The following is a 23580-nucleotide window of genomic DNA, read 5'->3' as shown; positions in this document are numbered from 1 at the left end:
ACCATATAGTAACATTCTGCTCCCTCAACCCAACATTTGACTCACTACTGCCACTCTGTGACCCACATTCCTGAATCCCTTCTCCATGTCTTTCTACCCAGTGCCACTCACAGAATCCCATGTCTTTCCTCCCTTCCCTAACCATCTTTTCCAGAGAACCTCCTTGCTCCTGTTTTTCTCCCCAATGCTCCACTGCTCTTGCATGCTTCTGCAGCATCTCTGCCAGCTGCACGCTCTGCCAGACCACAGGGCATCTCTCATTGGACCTCTCCATCAATCAAAATCCGATCTGTGCTTCCCGGGTATAGCCTGGTGCCATTTATTCCTTAGGCTAGATACTACAGCTGGCCAGCCCGTGCCTCCGTTCACACCAAATCACTTTGGCTGCATCAGGCCAAGATCCTTACATGTTCTGCATGCCCTTGCTCAGTCCTGCAGGGCTCTCGTTCAGAGCCCAACTCAGAGATGTACCAGAAGCCAGGCACAACAGAAATGCAAGTTGTTCCCTGCCCCTGCAGCTCAAAATTAGAACTTTGCAATAGAACGATATCCCCCCAGTCTGGTGCTGGGTTTGTTTTGAGGGAGAAGCTAGTGGAGCCCTAAAGCACCACAAAATAATGCACAAGAACCAGGACCTGAGCAGGGAGCATAAGAGACTCTTGGGAGTCTCCACATGGGAGAGGGAGGGAAAATAGAAGTCTACAGCATGAGGGAAGCCATGCAAGGGAAACCAAGCATAAAAGGGGAGATATCCTAACAGCAAGGCCAAGATGACAAAGGAAGTACTCCAAGGAGACCATGAGGAGACAGCAGATTGGCAGGGAGGTGCTGGCAAATGGGCAGAAGTGCTGCATTGCCTCTGGAACGTGCCTGCAGAGAAGGGGCTGAAGGAAGATGAACAAGTGAACAGCCTGTAAAGCAGGTAGGGGACAGCTAAGGTCCATGCAGCACAGACTCCCTGGAGCCACAGCTTCAAATTGTAAATGATATCATACTCTCTTCATGGCGCCAGCCACGGCGTAACCTTGCTACGGCCAGCCCCGGCTGCGGCAGCTGGCTCCCCTCTTCCAGCAACAGAGGAACAGAGGCTCAGATGAGTGAGATCAGCCCACAGACACAGTGCTGAAGCTGGAATATGGCACCTCACGTCTTCTGGCTATAACCATAGTCTGAGCTGAGCCCTGTGTAACTCCTGGGAAAGGATCTTTCAGCCAAGAGCCCCTGTTGCCTGCAACCCACCTGCTCTGAGTGGACTTTTTTGTCGCCACTTCAGGAAGAGCTGGGCACTGGAGGCAGAACAGGCAAGCATTTTACTTAGTTATAGTTACATGGCACTAAGCCAGGAGGACCCTGTGAATCTCTGATTTTCCTGTCCTGGATGAATACAGCAGATGCTGATTGTCTTTTCTTTGCCTTTAATTCCTTACCAGGATAATGAATTTCACTTTCCTGCCATCTAGCTAGATAGCGGACTTCTAGCAGTGCACACACTTCACAGAAAAGCCTTTCTGTCTCCTCATCTCTCCTCCTGCATGAATGCGCTCCTCTGCACGGACGCCCTAGCTACAGGGTGGCTAGAAACCTTCATCCAAACACCGGACAACAGTCCCCAGGCATTGCTGGGTCTTTTTGTCAGAGTGGTCTGGGCCAGGCATCATGGTCACAGCCTCCTCTCCTATGTTTGTGAAACATCAACTGAACACAATTCCTCTAACCTTGGGCAGTCCTTTGCTCTTGGTTTTACATACAGCCCCTTTCTTCACCCAGCCTAATACTCTCTGTCCCAGCCAAGTGCCTGTCCTACTCTTCCCTTCATACTGCCACATCCTACCTTGGTCAAGACCAGCTGCTGTTAAAAATCCCAGGTGCTCACTTCTGCCTGTCCAACCTGGGCCTTTGCATAGCATCTCTTAGAGCTCTCATCCCAGGACTGACTTTGGAGGAGCTCCCTCACCTGTGCCAACATCACTATCCATCAGCACCTCACCTTGTCGGACATAAGAGTGGAGATTGAGCGGCCAATTTCATGGTAGTCCATGTTGGCCTGGCTCGGTCCCAGCAGCACAAAGATGAATCTGACAGGAATTGGGACCTCCAAGACAGATTCCAGGAAGACGGCCTCATTTAGTCGAACAAAGGCCATAGTTGGCTGCTCCAGGAACTGCACACAACCTACCAGGAGGCAATGTTTTGAGCAGAGTCAGTAACTAGAGTAAGCTGCAGTGGGCTGCCTTTAACAGTGGAAACAGGGATTCTGGGGGTTCCCATGAACCCTGCAGTCCTGTTTTCTCCAGACCACTGACACAGCAGTTTTCCCCATAACCACATTCCACGGACTGCTCCAAGTCCCCTATTAATTGATCATTCCCAAGCAGTGCTATCATCTTTAGCTTCCCAGTTAGCCCATTCTTAATCTCTTACAAATAGGCTCTACTTATACTATAAGGGTCTAATTTTAAATCAGAAGGCCACTGCCTTATAGAAGGAAGTCTCTTAGATGTTACTTTTATCAAACAAACTTCTAATCTCATCAAAGAATGAAATCAGGTTTCCTTGACATGACCTATTTCCCATAAACCTCACTGCTTGGCAATAATTACACTCTTATCCTTTAGCTCTTTATTAATTGAATCCCATATTAGCTCTGCCATTATATTGCCTGGGAAGGACATCGGGTTAAACAACCTACAGGCACTGGATCGCAGTCCTTCCTTTCTTGAGCACTGATGCTATAAGCTTACTGCTGTTTTTCCTGTATGTTCCCTATATTCCTAGATTTATTTTTTTTTTCCTCAGATGGAAATGAGCCAGTTCTCTAGACTCATAGGGCAAACTGCAGTTTGTTTTACAATGTCCACATTTCATCAATGCTTGGCAGTCTCCTCAGTTCCTAACAGATTGGGAAGCACTCTCGCATCCTCTGGCACACCAGCCGCTTCCTTCCCATGCCGAACACAAATGTTTTTTGAATACTTGTATTTCTCTGGCATTATTACTGATCTTTCTGCCATCTGCATGCAGCAAAGAGCCATGTTCTGTGTTAGACTGGCAAATCTGGGCCATCCGAGTGGCCAAGCAAATCCCAAGACACAGCCTTACCTCAGAAATGACCAGTGTTTAGTTATCTGAGTATTCAAAGTGCATTTATGAAGCTGATTTGGCCTCGTTGTGGTTAAGCATCAGCTTGATTGAGCTGCCAAGCCTCTTTGCCTGAGCTTTTAATCTACTGGATAGGCAATGGCATTTACTTTGCTTGTAGTGTATCTGCATTTGATGAGATGTTAATGCCAGAGAAGTGCCGAGAAGGACTATTCTTGTGGTTGAAGGCACCAAGCCCACTGATGCTTGAGCCTGCCCACTCACAGCCCTTTTGTACAGAGAAGTATCCCCGGGCAGCACTATGGCTGATACCCAAGACCTTGCCACCAGCCAGGCCCTGCTCCCAAAAACTCAAAGTTCCCTGGTACACACAGTCAGCAACCAACACTGCCCCTGGCAGGGTAAGGCCCTGCTGCTGGTTAGGTGTGAAAAGGCCAGACACAGGGCAGCGATGGCCAGAGAACAGCAGGACGCCTGACAGCAGTCACTGCCTGGCCAATAGTCCCTCAGGCATCACTTAGCCACTTCAAAGCTGCAAAATGAGATCTTATGGTGAGCTTTGTAGAACTTTCTCCTCTAAGTTGTGCCCCAGCTCCCAGCAGCAGTGTCTATCGACCTCTTAATTTAGGAAAAGAACTACCCAGGCACCCCAGGCATTTACCACAGAGAAACAGAATGTGCACCATCACCAAAGGAGAGAGCATAAAAGGCTCTCTCCCCAGCTGAACTTTGAGAACATGTACAACAAGATGACCAAATACCCCTCAGGAAGAAGGGCACAGACAGCTAGGGCCAGACCAGATCTGCACTAGTGGTGCACTCTTTTGGTGCTGGGAGACTCTACATGCCACCTCTTACCCACGAGGACCACTGTGGCCTCTGCATCTTCAGGGATCTTTTCCATCAACTTCAGGTATTTACGGTGGCCCTCAGAGTTATGGAGATGTGGGTTTTTCTGCCAGGGAAGAATACGGACAAGTAAGGATGACATCCCATGCCATGGTCTCCCCTACACAGCCGCACTGGCATATCTGCAGCTGGGCTTGCCTTGGCTGCACGCCAAACACCCTGCTTCACAGGCAAGGCACCCTCACAGCAAAGGCCACTCTCCGAGCACCAGGGCTGTTGCTGCCATTGCATGCTCAAACAGACATTTGCATACAGCGTGAGGCTAAAATTAGGTCCCAAAATCATCACGCAACGACCTGATTTCCAGTGCTCCAGTGCTCCAGAGGAGCACAGCCCTTGCAAGTACAAGGTCCCCCATAAGGGGGTCCAGATATGGGCGCCAAGGGCTGCCACCAGCCACCAGCTGTTTCCAGGGTGTGGAAAAAGAAGCACTAACCCCTGATGTCACCTCACCTCCTTGCACTCCGTCTCACTGGCCTTGGGATCAGCCATCTCAATGCGCTCTTCCCCCATGAGGGGCACGCAAGTGTCAGTGTGGTTGTGGTGGTGGTTCCCCACGATGGAGTTCATGCTGGAGCTGGAGTGGTTCCTCGGGAAGAATCCCTCTTTCTCATCATTGGGGTGGCTGAGGGAGAGAGTGGTGGCCATGAGGGGACCCGCCGCCCTTGCCACCTGGGGCTTGCAGGTAGTCCCCAAGCCCTGGCACCCACCTGTGCTTCAGCAGCAGGGCACGCAGCACATTGGCTCTGTCTTCTGCTCTGATCTGGTCAGAGATGATCATGGTCTCCACCATGAGGTGGGCAATGCCAGGCAGAGTGGTCTGCTCCAGGTCAAGGAGGACAGCACCTGCCAGCAGGAGGGGAAGAGCCCTGCTCATAGCATGCAATGCTCCCTGACACACGCACACTCTGGAACACAGCTGTCCCACCAGGAGCCACACTTTCGTTGGGGTACAGATTCTCTCAGCTGAGAAATGCCCCAAGTCCAGGTGTCCCATGTCCTCTGTGTAAACTCTTGTCCCAAGAGAACTCAAAAGCTCCAAGACGCACTGATAGCTCTGGTATGCCCCTCTCATTTTGGTCTCCCACTCTGACCAAACTTGCCTTTTCATGACAAAGATAGGTCCGAGACATGCTGGCCCAGGCACAGCTGGGTGTTACAGCTGCCACGTGCCTGAGAGCAGCAAAGCAGAGCAAGGAACCAACAGAGCACCCTTGGGCTAATGTAAACCCTGGCAACAAGGGTGCAGGGTGGTCCGTCTCCACAGACTCTACACAGAGCCTGGATACAGACACCGTTGGCATGTCTCCAGTTAGTGACAGAAGCTGTCCAGCAAAACCTGTCCAGATCAAGAGACATACTCTAGCCTGCCATTGCTGACTCACCATGGGCAATTGTCTTCCTGAGCTCCAACAGGCTGCGGAAGGACAGTGAAGCCACGTGGGGTTTCCCCCATCTTGCTGTGTCCTCCTCCACATCCTCCTCAAACTTGATCCAACGGGCTGTCTCCCTCCAGTGCATCTCCTGGTTCTTATCCACCACCAGCTCATTCAGCTCCACAAACACCTGTATGATTTACAGTGAGGACATGAGACTTCCTCTGATGCAGGCAGCTCTATCAGTGATAGGGGAGCCTCAGGTTTGTTCTCAAGTACCACTTAGTCTAAAGTGCTGCCTGAGCAAGCCTGCCTTAGTTAACCAGAGGCTTAGCGAACAGAAGCAGCCAGGACAAATATTCTTGGCAGTGTAGCAGGAGCTCTCATTAGCATATGGAACACCAGAAAGCTCCTAAGTCAGATGCCATGGGTAGAGGAAAGAAAATAATGCCATGCTGCATCCCTTTCTACCAAACCATGACAGTTCTGTTCTCTGCCGGTTACTTGGTTTCCCCCAAAATTCCCAACACTTACCAGAGATGGCGACATTACTGTGCTGCCAACTTCTGCAGCAGCACTACCATTTCTGCGACTTTTAAATATCTTTCCTAAGGTCAAAGCTTTGTGATTTCAGAGAAATCTCTGCTTTTATTGAAAACAGTGTATTTTCATGATAATGGATAAGAGCTTGAAATGTCACCCCCAAGGTAATGTAAATAATTAATTATATTGAAACAACCTTTATCATATCTTTAAATGCCTGTTTCTAGTCCTGATTTATGGCTTCAGGCCATAAATCCCAGGCAATTGTGGGAGGACAGCACATGGATACCTCATGGGGCTTTCTATCCAACTTCTTCTTCTTCTTCTTCTTTTTGACAGATGGAGTTGATGCTAATTTTTTGCTTGTCCTGGTGATCTGACTCCGAGATGGCTTTTTCATCAGATGCCTCCTCACACCAGGGTTATCTTCAAAACGGTGGCCTGAAGACAAGGGAAAGGAAAAAAGACCACCAGTTTGTCTAGTGGAAAGACACTGCCTGGCATGGAAATACATCCAAACCCACCCTTCTCTTATTAGCTTATGCTAGCAAAGCCCTGGCAGCTGGAGCACTCACCATCATCCTCCAGCCCTTCGAAGATCCTTCCTGCCTCGTGTCTGCTTTCAGCTCTTCCAGACGTCTGGGAGCTAATTCCTTCAAGAATAAGGCTTCCTCCCACACTGTGCATACACTGGAGCATCATTGGAAAAGCTTTAATTCATGGTACCCAAGTAAGACGTGCATGAACTCACCTCATACTCCACCAACAAAGAACAACTTGAAGCTTTGTCTGCATAGCTCTGCACTCAGATAGGACAGGCAGGCACCTGGCTGGGGCTCATTTCTCCCACTGGAGGAAGGCCCGGTGCTCAGCAAGCATAAAGGGCAGTGAAGGGGAAGGATATTTAGCTGCTGGTCTGGGAGACACATAGAAATATCAATGACTGTTTTATTTAATTGTGCAATGAGACTGTAGAATCACAGTGCAGACCAGGGCTGCATGGAGGCTGGGCTCCAGCTATCGCTGTCTCTAGATGATGCTCAGTGCCACTGTAATCCCCTCTGAAAGGTCTGTGTTACAGAGTTCAAATGGCTGAATCAAAGCCTCCTGAAGCCTCCAAGAGTGGGTGTTGGGGCTGCATTACAGCCCCCCACCAAGCTACCACTGCTGTTGCCTAGCTAGCGCCCACCAAAACTTGGGCACAACCATGCCAGCCTTTTGCAATGCCAGAGAAAGAGCACTTTGACAACAACCTGCCATGGAGAGTAGTTTCCCTGAACTATCCAGTGTATCTTCCTCAGCACAGACAGACCATGGGGATGGGGAAAGCCTTGGAGCCTGGCTCCAGGATGGACAGGCTCCCCAAGGCAGGTCATGGAGTCAGGGGTTTTGCTCAGCTTCAGTCCATCGAGGCTTGTTGGCCATGCTTGTAAGGCAGACAAGGTCTTCTCCCTGGGGGACCAAGGGCAGCTCTCCATTGGCTGGGATGAATGCTAGGTCTCCATGTACTTTTCTGCACTTAGCTTCAAGACTGGAAGCTCTCAGGCCACAAGAAGCAGCAAAAAGCGCTGGGTTTGAAGGCCACGTGTTCTCTTTTTTATGCATCTCTGGTGTGGAAAGATGCACCCATCATCAGGCCAGGCATACCATGGCCACGCTCCTTGGAAATCTGGGTTGCCAAACTAAACATAAAAAGAGTCAATACTGAGCCTCAAGGCATTTTCCCCCATTGGCTGCCCTGCTGATGCATGTCCTGCTGACAGCTGGACTCCTCCCTGCTCCACTTACTGCACTGCAGTGTCAATAGGAGCCAGTAACTGCCCATCACTATGAGCACTTCTGGGAGCTGGGCACATGCGGGGCTTCTTGGACTTTTGCACAGATTTCTCAGCTCCTGTGTGCATGGCAGCCACTTCATCACACTCGGTGTAGTTTCATGCATAAAACAAAGTCCACCAGGCAGATGATCTTGGTATCTGGCACCTTTGCTCCAATCCCTGCAGCTTCTAATTCTCCCATGCACCCTAAGACTCATTCTTACCATGTTCCTGGAAGACCAGGGCCAGAGGACGCTCTGCCCAGCAAAACAGAGGACTCATGCAAAGCACAGTAAGCCTCCCCCATGGTGATGACAACCTGCCACGCAGTACTCTTCAGCAACAGCCCTAGAATGCATACACAGGCGTTCAGTCTCAGCCACCAAATGGCTGGAGGAGAGATAAAATAAAAGAAGCCAAGTTTCCTGCCAGCATCTCCAGAGACTCCCACACTCTGACAAGGACAGGAGCCAGAATGTTGCAGGCTCAGAACAAACCGGTGAAGGCACACCTTCAGAGCTCTGCATAAGACTAAGGAGTGATCCACTTGTGGCTACTGAGACAGCTGGGGGGAAACAACTCATAGGAGCAGGGTGGACACATGGGCTTAATTTATGAAGAGGGCCCTGGCTTTGAAAGTCAAAAAAGGCTGCTCCAGGCAGAGCAGCCTTTCTGTGTCACATCAGATTGGTGCTTCCCCCAAATTAAAGTCAAGCTTCACTACTCAGGACAGGATCTTGGACTGAGACAAAAGGGTGTTGTGCCCAGGGCATAGGAGCTCCGCCGTTCTTGCTTGGAGCCAAACTCCCCAGGATGAGTTGAAGGAGCCAAGAACAGCTCTTCCTTCATGTCCTCTCCAGTGCTCCCCAGGAGCAGAGAATGAGACAGTGACAATATCTGAGGACACAGAGTGAGTCCTATGGTAACTACAACGAACTGGTATGCCACCCTCCCACACAGCATCTCCTACAGTCTCCTCCAGAAGATCTTCTTGCTACCTTGGCTTCCACAGTCAGATTTCTTGGGATGACCAAGTTCCTTTTCCACCAACTTAAATCTGAAGATGACAAATACAACTTTGCATTTGTTAGAGTCTCTCCCAGAGTGCCTGTGATAGTCAGTCCAACTTGGCAGGCAATTTCTTTCAATTTGTGTGTAAGCTCATGCTTCCCTCCTTTCATTGCCTTCTATTCAGAAGCAGGAAGTCCAGAAAGAGTCATCAGAGTATTTGTATCAGTACTAGAGAGCAACTTGCTATCCTCGCATCACAAAGATGGTGCACACTTCCCATGTACCTCAATGCTCAAGTTATACCAAGAAAAAAAAATATTAAAACTCACTTCCTTTGAATATTTCAAATTAGACTAAACAAAATGCTAATCAACATACAGTAAATCACAACACTGTGCCAGCTTCTGGAAGAATCCCTGCCCTGCACAAAGCCCAGGTCTCTCCTGGCTAATGCTGAGTTCAATGTGATAGGGACAGCTGGACCCCAGCTCATCCCCGCTGCCATCCAGGTGTCCCTGCCCAGCTCACCCCATGCTCTGAGCACTAAAAGGAGTGCAAGAAAAGCAGCTCAGGTCCAACAAGGACTCACTCTTCTCAAAAGCTATTAAATTCCTCCTGGATCTGGGCTGGTCCTGGAAGAGGTACTGCCACGCAGTAAGTAGGTGGGCAAATGGCATTGCTGGACATAGCAGGCTCTGTACGGAACTGACTCTGGTGTCTCTGCCACCTCTGTCTCCATCATATCTCTCTGCAGGATTCATCCACAGTGTGGATTCATTCTGCAGAAACAATTAAGGAGTTGACTGTACAGCACATCCTATTTCAGGCACCTGCAGTATTAGCTGTAGCAATCAATGAATGTGTTAACTGCTAGCAAGCCAAATTTCCCCTCTTTATAAGTGATGCACATCACACCTTGCAGAAGCTATCTCCCCTTCTACCTTCCCAAGAATAGCTATCCTTTCCCATGTGAGACTGGGGCAATTTCTCACACTTCTAACATACAGTTTGCTCAGCTCAGGACAGCTGATGGAGGCAATTTGCTTCGTGTTTCTATTCTGAATTTTGCTGCTACTACAACATCTATCAATTTACAGTAACAAGTAGCAGACCCAGCCAGAAGCAGATCCCCACTTGCTGCTCCCTGCAGAAGCACATACGCAGACATTTCTTCCCCAAAGGGTTGTAAAGATGGGCTAGCCGAGAAACAGAGCACTATGCTGGGACTGGGAGGCAGGGGAAGTTACATGTTTTGCCTGACTTCACACAGAGAGGCTGTGTCAGAGCCAGAAGCTCAACCAAGGCATCCTGACTCCCTGTTGCAAGCACTGTGCCTCCCCACTCCTGTGTGCAAAGCCAGTAAGCAAACTAGTTCTGGGACTGCATCACCCTCTCATGTGCACTCCTAAAAATTAACACATGATCCAGACCATGAAAAGGACATTTGGGCAACCACCACAAAGCTATGGCTATGAACCGTGTCACTCTCAAGGTGACAGATGAAGCCACCTTCAAACTGTGAGCTACCACCATCTGCCAAGGAAGGACCGCCTGCGTGGGGTGGGAGCAAGGCTCTGGATTTTGCACAGTCCCCGCAACAGCTGAGACGCAGCTCTCCACAAGGGATGCACAGGTATGAAACAGATGCAGAGAACAGAAATATTCTTCGTTCTCAGGATTCCTATTCTCTCTTTCCCTGCTTTTCCCCCTCTTGCTTCCTTCCTCTTTTCCTGCTTCCAGGCACCCCAGCCAGCCTGCCATTAGCTGGTTTCACAGCCAAGCTTAAGCCTCCAGACACAGGGATTAAATAATTTTTCCCTCGAGGCATTAGGCTAAGGTGCAGAGGTGAGAACCCGATACCCAACTCTGCTGTTGGATCCACAGCTCAGCTCAAATTCCAGCAAACAGAGCACTGTCACCTTGTGCCACAGATAGAAGGGGAAACGTCTCTGTCCTTATACACAACCCAGAGCAGCTGCTTTTTCCCTAGCCACAGAGCAGGCCACATCCTGATAAGCACAAACAGCAAGATGCAGCTGTCTCTGGAGCTGCTTGAGCGAAACGCAGGGAAGCAACTCAGCACTCCAACACAGATCTGTACAAAGACCTCAGACAGACACACAGACCACAAGCAGACCCTCTGGTGTCCCAGTTGCACAGTGGGGGAGACCATACCTCCTCTAAACCAGGAGACCAACCTGACATGGGGAAGGTGCATACAGCAAAACAGGGTGGGGAATATACACTTTAGCTGGGGGATCTGATCTACAGCTGCAACTGTGGGGTCACTGCTCCAGTACTTACAGGTGGGCTCCCCGCCTGGGTAGCCCAGATGATTTCTGATGGCCTCCCATAAATCATAGTCTTCAAAATTGAAGGCAAATTCATCCAAGTCTTCATAGCCAAACGAGTTCCGAATATGGGTGCTTCCTGCTACCTCCGGGCTGCTGCCCCCTTCCGATTCCTTCCCTGCCTCCTCTCTCTCTCGAAGGGTTGTCATTTTGTCCTTGTGAAGGTCAGGGGTCAGGCGCCATGAGCCACTTGCCTTCAGAGGAGGGGCTGGGGTAGCCAGGCTGATGTGCGGAAAGCAAAAACTGCCCGCCGGCGGACTTCACCGCAGCCCTGGGGCCAGCCCCGGTGCCTTGCTGCCTTCCTCGCAGGGCATGAAGGTACCGGCTGCAGCAGCCCCTGGGGACTGAGGAGGTCCCAGGAAAGCTGGCTCCACCCAGGGGTGCCTCTGTGGGGTCTGCCCCACCAGTTCCTCAGGAGCAGGGTCCTTGCTGTGCCGAACGGTCTCTTGCCAGATGCCCAGGGACACTGTCCCTGTGGTCCAGGGACAGCTAGGCTGTGTGTGCAGCACCGCTTCTCTCCCTCTCTCCCCTCTGGTGTCTCCCTCCCTCTCCAGCCTGCAGAGCAACCTATTGAATTCTCCATGTCCTGGGGCCCGGAGCGTGCATTTCCATGACGTCTCTTCTGTCTGCTCTCACGCCGTGCACAGGGGCAGTCCCCCTCTGAGGCGTTCCAGAGGGGGCAGCTGCCTCTCCTCCAGGAGAGCAGAGCAGAGGGGAGGCTCCTCACCTCAGGTTTTCTGCGATGCCAGAGCTAGCGTGTCACACAGAGGGCTGATCACAGGGAAAGTGTGTCAGGACAGGAGAGCTGGGTCTTGGGGAAATGCAGGGAGCCCTGAACCAGAGAGGGCGGGGGGGGGGGGGGTGTGGAGGAACAGGCATTTCTGGGATGGGTGTGAGCAGAGGTGCATGGGGCACTGCGGCTGTTACAGCGCTGACAGACAGGAGCCAGGGCTGCAGAAACAGAGGCTGGGGGACAGGGAATTGAGGAACAGCTCCTACGGCAGGTTGAAGACCATGCCTGGAACTACTAGGGAAGAGGGCAAAGTAGGGAGACACAAAGGGCACATGCACTTGTAACGTAAGTAGTGTTGCAAATCCTCACTTTTCATGCCATCCAAGTCAGCAGATGCCAGCATCTGGGCCTCAGCCTCATCTGTGGGGACGCGCTGGTATGCCGCGCTCTCCAGCGTGGTCATGCTGCCAATGCACATCCTCTCCTTCAAGTCATAGGTAACCCGTTGTCCACTCGCCACCTGGCCCCAGGGCTTGCGCTTCTCCCACCCACGAGACAAACGTTCCCGAGGCCCAGGGAGGCTGTAGGAACCAAAGAGACTGAAGGTAGCACACAGGGTGAATGAGGATGGGCAATAGTCCCTCAGGGGCTAAAGTCTCTGCTCAGCTCTGGCTAGCAAGTCACTGAGGAACCAGAAGTCGCCTATCCCAAAACCTAAAGGCTGCCCCTTCTGCTCCAACTCTCCTCCAACACAGAGTGGGATCAGCTTGTGGTCAGTACTGGGGACCCATCTCTGAGCCAATGCTTAACGGTCTCCCAGCCTGGCCAAGCTCTGAGGCTTCCCAGCCTGCAGTTCAGCACAATAGCTCAAGTTAGCTGAAAGGAAGAGTACTCTGGGTGTGCAGCCCAGAGCCTCCAAATCAACACCATGAGAATCCCACAGACCCAAGGAGATAGGAGGAGTCACAGGGAGTGACTGACCACTGAAGAGCAACCGTGCTGTTCACAGCTGCTCTCCCTCAGGGCCCAGTGTCCCCTTTGGCTCAGCAGGCAGCTTCAGGCTGGGCACAGCCACTACCCTCAGGGACAAGGTCTGTGGAGCGACCCTGACCCAAGGAGAGTGGCAGGGGGCTCGGCAGCGCTCACCTACCTGCGGAGGGAGGCAGGGCCTTTGTCCTGCAGCAGGTCAGTGAAGCACGGCACAGGGGACAGGATGCCACACTCCTCCTCTACGTGGAACTGCGCGGGGGCCACAGTGCTGACAGACTCCTCCTCATCACTGCCAATGGTGAACTGCAGAGACAATGGTCCTGACAGCAAGAGCCTGGGCAGGCAGCCTTCACCCCAGTCCCTGGCACACAGATCCTCCCCATGTCCCCACCTTCTAGAATGGGACACACTGACTTCTCCCACTTGCCCCATACCATGGGACTAGCCATGTTGAGCCCTCCCATATCCTACACACCCTCAGAACACACACTGACCTTTTCCCATCTATCTTATACCCCCAAAATGGTGAGGCACAACCTCCCCAGCATCCATCCCAAGCAATGGCTCATCTACCACTGTCCTCCAGGGCTCATCTCTGCTAGGCAGGGACAAAACCACTCTTCTCACAATATTGCACAGCTAGAGCCTCTTCCCCCTGAGCAGCACACTCCTCCGACCATGTGCCCTGGCAGTTTCTAGACATCAACCCTCTCTCCACCTCCCCCACCTCTGAGCCCCATCCAGATAGGGATGCCCTATCCTTGCCTTTGGTTTGCTTGAGGGCTCCAGCTTAGGGGATGTGTCCTTCCCACGAGCTTCACCCTCAGACTCTGCAGAGATCTCTTTCTCCTGGGCCTCTTCTACCTCAGATTCTCCTTCTTCCTCTTCTTCTTCCTCTTCTTCCTCCTCTTCTCCCCCCTCCTCGTCCTCTTCCTGGATGGTGGGGGTGACTTCTGAGGGGGGTACTGAGGTTTTCTTCTTTTTTCTCCTCCTTTTTTTCCTCCTGCTGGTGTGGGGGGGCCTCTTTTGGAACTTGAGGGCAGAAGGGAGGTGAGTGGAAAGGGGATGATGGATGTGGTGCGAGGTTTGGCGGTGGACTGAGAGAGAAAAAGAGAGTCAGGGGCAGGAAGAGGCTGGGAGGAACCTGCCAGGCGCCCCTCCAGGAAACAGCATGGTCTGGAGATCAAGGGCCAGGAAGGGCAAGGAGAGCCACCAGCCCGTAGGGACATAGCAAAGCTCTTCCAGTGATGCAGCAGGCTATGGCCAGCCTGGGGTGGCTGGGGAGGCAGCTCTTGTGCAGTGCCAAAACACCCCAGCGCAGCTCTACTGCCCTGGGGAAGGCAGGACCCCTCTCCCAGTGTTGCCAAAAGCCATTTGCATGGCTATGCAGAGCTACAGTGACCTGCCAGAGGCACCATGCCCTTCCCAAACATGTTTCTTACATTCTCTAACAAGCATGATTTAGGCCCTTTACAGACATTCTAGAGACATAGCTTAGAGTTGGTCTTTGTGTTAGATTTATGGTTGGACTCAATAATCTTAAACATCTTTTCCAACCTAAATGATTCTATAATTTCTTTCCTGCATAGTGTTTTTTGAGTTAAATAGATGCACTTCATTTATCCCTCAGGCTTCGACAGCATGTCCCTCCTGCATACCCACAGGAACCACAGACCAAACGTTTTAGTGCAGATGCAACCTAAGTCCACTCTCAGGTACCATGAGGGCTTCTGTCTACCAGCCTCTGAAATGCAGGTTCAATTAAGAGGCTGTCTTTTAAGAACCAGGGTAAAAAACAGGGCAGAAAGATTTTTCTTTAATCTACAAAGAGAAATTCATACAGACTTGACCTGAGTGTCATGGGAATTACAGAGTGAGAAGAAATTAATGGCATCTCTGAGCCTTCACGCAAAACCAACGATAAGGCACCAGGCAGAGAACAGCGTAAGCTCAGCATCTCCCTGTGAGAGAGAGGAAAGCCATTTCTGCCAGCTCTACCTGCAGGCACAAAGGCTCCCAGGCTCTGCAGGATGCACAGATTCTGGGGCTGAACCCAGAGCAGCTGAAAACACGGGGGGCACCAGCCACTTGGCAAAGGGGTGTTGCTCAGCAGCTCTTCCTGAGGAATTGTTTCCAGTCTGTTTTGACTTGGTTCCTTCCCCGCTTTCCTGTGACATGGCAGCAGAATCTGTTTATAGTGCAAACTACCTTCAAAGGGCATTTTCAATGGAAGCAGTAACCTTCTCCCTGGGAGAGCCAGGCAGGTTCATTGTTCTGCTGTCATGTTTCCTTTCCTTTGGTTTCTCAAATTTTTTCTCCCTTGCTTCCCCCCTTGGGAACAACAGGGATATTTCACACACATCCCTGGTTCAGCAGGAGAGGCTTATTGCAAGAATAAAGGGTATTGGGAATGGTTATAGACATCTGCAAATTGGAAAGAGGTTGAACTCTTTGTAAACACTTTTTCTTCCGAAGTGTTCTTTAATTTGACTTAACTAGATGTGCCCTATTCACTCTCAAGTTTTGGCAGAAGGACCTTTGTGTCCCACTACCGCACTCCTGTAGCACTGCTCTGCATGCCACAGATAGGTCAGGCATGAATTTCTAATGCAAGAAGCAGCAAGGAAGGCCCCAGCTGTAAATGCGTTGCTCCTTCTACAGCACAAAGCTGCTGGTGAGGACAGCCCATCTTTCTTTTCTGGCTTGTTCACATCAGCCTGAGACAGAAACATTTAATTATTGGATCAGAAGGAAACCAAAGCACTGGGCTGCAGGGAAAGGCAGTGAGAGTAAGTGCCTGATCTGGTGCAGAAGAAGAGGACACTGGTCTTCCACCCTGCACTCAGGCTTCCTTGTGTCAACTGATCACGTCTCCACAGAGTTGACCTCAAGGTGGGAAAAATATATCCCTCCCAAACACAAAAGGCTTCATGCCTCCCTCTTCTTCCTCCCTGTCCTCCTTCAACTCCTGTGTGTCCAGCCCCTGCCCTCCTTCCCTGCTTCCTTCCTTGCATTGCCTGCCTGTAAGGAAAGTTATGGCCAAATCAGTGTCCCAGATGTTTGATTACACTTCTCAGTGAACTTGATACAAGAGATATGAAAAAGTAATTTGGATAGTGAGCTCAGAAGAAAGATCCTGTATATTAGGAATTCCTAGCTTTGAATAGGGCAGGAAGTATTTCTAAACCCAGAGAGCATTCACCTCCATGGGCTTGTATGTTATCTTTCAGACTCTAATAACCCAACCAGATCTTCCAGCTTTATGAATAAGAACTGCATAAAACTTCTGATAACCAGATTAACATAATAACATAACAGGGGTACAACAGGAGCTCAGAGGAAAACAAGCTTGGCTCTGACAAAGGAAGAAGACTCTTCCATTTAGAAGAAAAAAAATCCCAAACAGTACAAACCTCTAGCAAAATTTTCAAAGAAGCTTCTGCCATGCATGCTCAAGCCAACCCACACACCTGTGCATACAGGCAGAGCTTCTGAGCAGGTACATCCTACAGGCACAGGACGGGTATTCATTCCACAGCAAAGCTATTAGCACCTTGCAGCCATGTGCATGAGTGACTGTGTGCTCAGGTGGAAAATGCTATCTGAATGGACCCTCTGTAGAGAAATGACACAAGCAGGAGGTAGCAGCTGGGGTGCACTACAGTAACTTTTACCAGCAAACTTTTACAACAGCCATTGAAAATGAAGGGCCAAGCAGAAAACAGTCTGGTGATGTGCTTGGAACACAATATTCCTGATACTATACCCCATCAAAGATAATCTGGAAAATAAGCAGTATAACTCTGGGGAGGGCGAGAGTGGGAAACTCTCCCAACCAGCGCTACTTGTCTGCAACACAAGCAGGCTGCTGCACTGGGGCCTCCTCTTCCTGCCCTTCACTGCTGTTACTACAAACTAATGTGACCCACCTACATCAGGCAATAGCTTATAGCCACTCTTGTGGGTACACTTTCATTTTACAGCCAAAATGAGTTTGGGCAGACTGGTTGCCTTCATCACGGAAGGGAAGTTAGAGGAATAAACATGTTGAACAGAGGAGTTCAGGTGAGGTAGCTACAGCATTTCAAATTCACACCCCATTTTTATTTTGCAGTCCTTTGAGCAGATAAACCTGATGGCTTCATGGTTGCTATTTAGAAATACACAGGCATGTCTGACTGGAGCCATCTGCTTTCAGAATGGGGAGGACAGCCTGGCTCCTGGCCATATTTGGATGTTTCTTTGAAGCCATATGGAAGAAAAACAGTTTCAAACTGGAAATTTCAACGTGTGGGAAGTGGCTGCAAAGATCCCCAATGCCAGGTCAGTGAATACCCCAGGCTAAGCTATGCTGCTGCATGGCCTGGGCGGTAGCTACACCTGTAAGGACAGGTGAACAGGGAACAGACTGGGAAGAGGCCACAGACACCAGTGCTAAACTAGGTGTATGTAGAACTTTGTGAACGCTCTGAGGGGCGGAAATGAATAGCAGGCTAACACAATCTGCAGGATGCCAGCACGAGGCTGCAGAGCACGTGGGGCTGAGCAAGGGTTGGTGGCGAGGGTAGAAGCACAACGGTTCAAACCTACATACATTCAAAATCTCTCTCACTGTAGCTGCGTCTCTGCTTCTCCAGATTGCTTGATGCTGACTTGCTTATCAGGTCCCCAAATCTCTCGATTGACAAAGTTTTATCCAAGTCCTCATCGTCCTCGGCACCAGGAGAGGCCTTCTCTGCACGATCTCTGCCCTGCACAGAAATCGCCAGACAAGAATCAAACACTGCAGACCCCTACAGCCCTCTGGATCCTCCTGCCCTGCAAACGGTGCTGGGCTTGCTGAGGAGGAACAGGCTTCACACAACAGGGCTGGGGCAAAGTTTCTCCCTTAGAGGCACAGCTCTGCTTAAAACCAAGCGCCAGAACAGATCAGCAGCCCTCTAAGCCACTCTGCAGAGATACCTTAGTGGTCCTCCACACCTCCCTTGAGTGGCAGGTATCAAAGGACAATGTCAGTGCCTGTCTTTCCTACTGAAGGAGATGCATAGCTGTTGTTTAGCTGGGGGTTTTCTTTCCTCACATCTAACTACTGCCCTCTGGCCTTCCCTTTGCCCAGTCTGCCATCCCTTCCTGTCTTAGACCTCTTCCATATTTCCCCCTGGAAAAAAGCATCCCTGCTCTGGTGGCCCTTGGGTCAGTGACCACCATGTGCCTTCCCACTATTCCTCTGCATTCCTAGGACCTCCCCTGTTCCCCTTGGCATGCTCTCTTCAGGCTTTCCTGCCTGTTTTCCTCTTGTTTCAGGCTACGGGCACTTCTCTGCCTTTTGCTGGTGGAGATGCTCCAAGGAGAACATTGCCAAGTGACCCCTGTCTTTTCGATCTCACAAGCAGCTGCAGCTGGTAAAATTTTCCATCAATATAGCTGAAATGCCACTGTGGAGCTGTTGTGGACTCCCGTGTTTCCATGGAAACAGGAGGAGGCCCAACTGTGACAAATCTGTGCTGGGCGGAAAGAGGGAGCAAGGCAGCTTTAGCCAAGTTGTGACTCTCCTTGCATCCCCCAGCTGTGCCCCACGAGTGGCTTTGTATCTGTGGGTGAGATTGCTTCTCCTCTCACCTTAGCATGCATGTCCCAAGCGCAGCCTACATGGGAAGAGTCTGATTGCAAGCTGTCCATATCTTCCTGCTGCTTGCCTACCCCACCCAATGACATGTGGGAGCCAACAGAGCAACCTCTGGCCCTTTCTGGACCACAGCTTGCTGTCTGTATGCAAAGTGGATGTGGGCTTATGGGCAGCCTTAGGGTACCTTTGTGCAGACCTGCCGCCTGTGAACAGAAGCTGTCTCTCCTACTGCAGCAGGCCACCAGGACATGGGTCCCGCACTCAGCCTGGCAGGAGCACGGTCCCCAGGGAAGAGATGGCCACTCTGCTGCTTGATTCCCACCTCACCTGCTGCAGGTCGATGAAGACTTCTCCTACAGGAGGGGACTCTCCAGCTGCCATTTTGGTTCAGGACCTAAAAGCCTGGGCAAAATATCAACCCTTCTCTTTCACCGGCAGGCACCCAGCAAACCTGGAGAGTGGCATAACCTGTGGAGAGAGGGCAGGACAAGGGAATGTCGTGGGAGACGGCTGGCCACTGCCCTCAACCCCCCTGGCTCCTAACCCAGAGAGGTCACCACACCAGCCCTTGGGGAACCTCCCCAGCATCACTAGGACAGGTCTGTCCCATGGTACAATGCAGTGAGGGAGCGAGAAGGGCCGAGCCCAAGCTGTTTTGTGCACCAGCTCTAACAGTTCAAGGGCAGGTGGAACCATGTCCTGCCCTGAGTGACCTGCTGCGTGGATGGTGCAAGGCCCAACTGAGACAGTGGCTACACATAGCTCCTGCGTGGCTGAGCAAGAGGAAAGGCTTCCTGCTCAGCCATCTCTCCACCAGCACATCTGTGCAAAGCCAGGGTGTGACTGGCCACTGGGGAAGGATAAAGTTGGCAAGATCAGGTGCTGGGAGGGCATGCTGGGAGCAGGCAGCAGAGTGGTCCTGTGCCACCTAGCTTTAATTGGGCAGATCCCAAAACACCCAGACGGAATCTCAGATTGATCCGTGCAGGCCAGAGAGACTGCACAAGAACAAACAGATCATCATCCAAACACCAAACACAAAACAAGACATTACAGGGAAAGAGGCAAACCTTCAGATGGCAGATCTGTGCCCTGTCTGCACCAGCGTGGCTGAGGGACACAGAAGACCCCACGGGCAGCCCAAGGGAGCACTCTGCTCAATATGAAACTGCAAGTGAGGAAGGCAGTGAGGTGCCACAGTTGACAAGGAGTGGGATGGAGACTAACACAGAAACATTTGTAGTCGTATCACCTACAGCAGTGGTGCAGGCTGAGCTCAGCATGGGCTGCACCCCAGGAAGAACTGGAGACGGCACAGAGACTGGCACTGGGAAGAAACAGACCTCCAAAAACTCATCTAAACTCGGAGTTTACATGTAAGCACATGCACAACATTGTGGACACAGGGATAAGCAGTCATCTCACAGCACAAGAAAAGGGACATTTGTTAAAAATACAAGGGTAGAATACAAATTAATTCAAAACTGGCAAGAGAAAACATTTTTTCAATGATGTCATCGAGGAGGAAAAACTGCAAAGTCAGAGGATAGCTTGGCCATCTCTCTGGGTAACAAGCTGTCATATTTATGACAAAAAAAAAATTAGGATAAGTTAAACCCATCCTTCAGAACAAGCCATTCTCCAGCTATGAAAGCTTTGGAAGAAGTTATTATAGGTTATATCCCGGTAACCTGCTGAGGACTTTCTTACTACCTCATCTGAAGTAGCTAGTGTGGGCCACTGCTCAAGACAGGCCACTGAAAAACTAAAATAGATGCAGAGCCAAGGCATCATGACTGGTCAAGAAGGGATCGACTGTTGTAAGGAACTTAACATCCACAGCTACAGACTGCCTGCAAAAACATGTTGCAAGCACTACTACTTCAGGGAACAAAATGACAACAGGGCTTTGGACAGCAGCTCCTGTAGTGGCAGAATCACAAAAAACTAGCAAAACGGTAAAGGTTATTTAACAAAAAAAGTGCTAATGCTCAATTCCACCTCTGTGCCACTAATGTGCCTTGTGGGGCCTCCAAAGGAAATTGAAAGCTATCAGCAAACTAGTGAAACAATGTGCTTTGTTTCAGGTCAAGCTCAGGTTTGTCTGGAGCTAGGCAGAAGTTCACAGAGACATTCATGCTCCAGGCAGGAGGAAACCCACGACTGAAAGATCTGCTGGAAGCAATGAACTCTGCTGATTCCAGCTTTTCAAGATGTTACACTGAGTTTAAAACTACACCCTGACTGCTTAGACAAAGTTAAAAGGAAGGGAAAATCCAGCACTTACTTTCTTTACCCACTGAAGCTATGAATTCTGAATTATGCTGAAGATACGTCACTAATGACACTGCTGAACAGCTAAAAGCAAGACAGTTGTACAAGCAGTAAAGTAAGAGAGCTCTTGGGACTTGCTTTGAAATTTCAGAGGGAATGTGACGCGCCCACAGGGTTTCCATCAATCCCCTGCTCATCACCATGTGAAAGCGGAACACCAAGCATGGGCACCTCGAGCCGGCAGGGCTTGGGGCAGAGCTGCTGAAGGGGGCTGTGCTTTGGGCTGAGAGGGGGGCAAGGGTGGGAGCCACATTCTCCGATGCTAACCCTATCGCCCTGCTGCCTTCTCGAGATGGGAGAGCCAGTGGCCGGGGAGCACTGGTGCTCCCTTTCCGTGCGTTAGTCGATGACTGGCCACTAGAGGCCACTTGCCCATTACTCCGCGCAACCTCCGGGAGAAAGGCTGGATGTATCCGTATTCGGATTTGGCCTGGCTTTTCTAGTACTTTCAACAGACGGAGTTCAGAGAAAAACAACAAAAAATTGCCAGTAGGCCAGAGGGATTGATTTATAAGGAAAGGTTAGGAGCTAAATTCGTCTAGCGCAATATGGGATGACTAAGATGGGGAGGGGACAAGCCAGTAGTCTGGAAAGATCTCAAGGGTGTTAAATGCAACTAAAGATTTATTTATTTTTTTTCAGGCAGTCCTGCACAATAACACTTAGAAACAGGATAAAATTTAAGAGAAACTTAAAATGAGGACCAGGGAGAATTCTGTTAATGAGCATCATGCTGGAGCGCCCAGCCTGCTGGCAGCACTGCCTGGGCTGCCACGAGAAGCACACAAGACAAAAGGCAAAAGAAGAAAAAAAAAGAAGAAAAAAAACAGTAAAGAAAACTGAATGAATTATACCTTCATCCCACTGTACCTCCTGGTTATTGGGAGTACATGATTCAGCATTCCCACTACAAGTAATTTTCAGTAATAGAAGCATCACGCCGGCAGGCCAGATTCAGATGGAGGCCAGAAAAATCCACAGCCTGCCAACCTGTGCGCACTCACACTGCTCTCTCTGCAAGCATATCAGTAAACACAACTGGTTCACCTAAATCACCATACCTCATAGACCATCTGGGCTAAATGAATATTGAAGGAAAGCGAGCAAGCATGCCCCTGCCACACTGGCAGCTACAGCGTCTCCCACATGTTGCTTCCTCCAACCCCCAAAGGCTGCTTCACAGCGCTAGTGCAGAAGCTTTCCTGCTCTGCTGAGAAAAACTCGTCTGGTGTGTCTTTTGAGGGGCAGAGGCGAGCAGTTCATGCTGCCCCTTTGCTGTAAGGATGAGCCGGGAGGGCTACAACAGGCTGCCCCAGCTCGGGGGCAAGGGGCTGCACGGGGACATCATCAGGTCCCACACTCATCTCCTCAGCTCTTCCCTAATCCCCTGACCATCGGGCAGAGAATAATTTAACTGTGGAGCGTCTAGACAAGGAATGGATGTTAAGATAGGGATAAAGCCACAGGGGCAAAGCTGGTCTGGGGATAGAGGAGCAGAAGAGACAGGCTAACAGACACAGATGGAAAGAGCTCAAAAAGGAGAAGGATTAGAGGCCTGGGAAGATTTCCCTGGGAAGACATACTGATGAGTCTGTCCACGGAGGAGAGGAGCAGGAGGGGTGCTGCTGCGTACAATGAAGCATTCGAATGCTGCTGTGACAGTCACAGCCTCAAAAGCTGACTAACAGGAGTGAGCTGCACAGCCTCTACTTCGCCCCTGCCACAGCAGGAAGGGGGGGGGGACTCACACAGGATGAAAAGATGACACACAAGACAGTAAACACACAAAGTTTTCAGGCATGAAGGATTTAACCTGTGGGTCTCTGCCACAATCCTATGCTGAAACTGATAATACAAAAATATTTTATAAAGCTTAAATATTTCAGTGAATGCTATACCTTGCTGAACTAGCCTGGCTAATCCACCATAGCCATCCACTTCTGAAGCACCTGCTCTGTTCCCTGACTTCACAGGCCCTTCACAGGTGTACCAGATGGGACAACCTCGCACAGCCACACAAACACACGAGAGCAAAACCCACTCCAAAACGGAGCACCAGACAGTGACAAAGAGACACCCCTACACTGGATGTATGGACAGCTCCGAAAGACAGACACACGTACAGGTGGGGGAGCAAAGAGATGTCGGCAGGCATTGGGGATGCACTGCACAATGTACAGTGCTGTGCCAAGCCATGTCACGCAACCGGTACGGTGCGGTGTACAGGACCACAGCACACCAGGCACCATGCCGTGCACCATCCAACACTGGATACCGCGCCGTGCCCGGGACTGTGCTGCGTGCCACGCCATGCACCATGCCCCATGCCACAGACCACGCTGCACCATGCCATGCACCACGCAGCGCCCGCACCACACCATGCACCGTGCAGCGCCCGAGCGCCCTGCGCCCACCGCACCCGCGGGCTCAGCGGGACAGCGGCGCGCCCCACGCGTGTCCTCGGGGCCCGTGGGCTGCTGCAGCCGGGGCGGCGGCGAGGCAAGCGCCCGCGCTAGCCCCCGCCCGGCCCGTACCTCGCACCGCCGGAGAAGAAGAGCCGCCCGCCGCCGCGCCACGCCTCGGCTCCGCCACCTCGCTCCACCCGACACGTGCCGTTCCGTGCCGGCGGCGGGCGGCGCTGCGGCCCCGGCCTCCCGCCGGCCTTGCGCAGGGCGCGGCGAGAGTCCGCGGCTCCGCTTCGGGCCGCCCGTCCCGGGCCGCCCCCGCTTACCGGGGCGGGGCGCTTCCGCGGCAGCGCGGGGCGGCGGCGGCGGGGCGGGGGCCGAGGGGC

General features: G+C 51.2%; 1 protein-coding gene across 4 annotated transcripts in view; it reads right to left on the bottom strand.

Moving 5' to 3' along the window:
* Positions 1-23494, bottom strand: part of SLC4A3 (solute carrier family 4 member 3) — a 33939-nt gene extending 10445 nt beyond the window's left edge. For 3 of the 4 annotated variants that reach the window (XR_010610875.1, XM_065671664.1, XM_065671665.1), the window contains exons 1-12: positions 23324-23494; positions 18783-18923; positions 17424-17580; positions 13595-13926; positions 12990-13132; positions 12209-12420; positions 6217-6368; positions 5394-5574; positions 4719-4854; positions 4462-4633; positions 3958-4054; positions 1988-2172 (exon numbers count right to left, since the gene is read on the bottom strand). Coding sequence is in view for 3 of the 4 variants with exons in the window: in XM_065671664.1 (XP_065527736.1) it covers positions 1988-2172; positions 3958-4054; positions 4462-4633; positions 4719-4854; positions 5394-5574; positions 6217-6368; positions 12209-12420; positions 12990-13132; positions 13595-13926; positions 17424-17580; positions 18783-18836 (1821 nt within the window). In the remaining variant the exon portion in view is untranslated. Of the gene's footprint in view, positions 1-1987; positions 2173-3957; positions 4055-4461; positions 4634-4718; positions 4855-5393; positions 5575-6216; positions 6369-11059; positions 11419-12208; positions 12421-12989; positions 13133-13594; positions 13927-17423; positions 17581-18782; positions 18924-23323 lie in introns of those variants that run through there. The other variant, XM_065671667.1, reaches the window with a different exon arrangement.
* Positions 23495-23580: the final 86 nt, after the last annotated feature.

This window comes from Lathamus discolor, chromosome 3, assembly GCF_037157495.1.
Source record: "Lathamus discolor isolate bLatDis1 chromosome 3, bLatDis1.hap1, whole genome shotgun sequence".
Lineage (NCBI taxonomy): Eukaryota > Metazoa > Chordata > Aves > Psittaciformes > Psittacidae > Lathamus > Lathamus discolor.
This window is presented reverse-complemented; position numbering and strand designations above follow the sequence as displayed.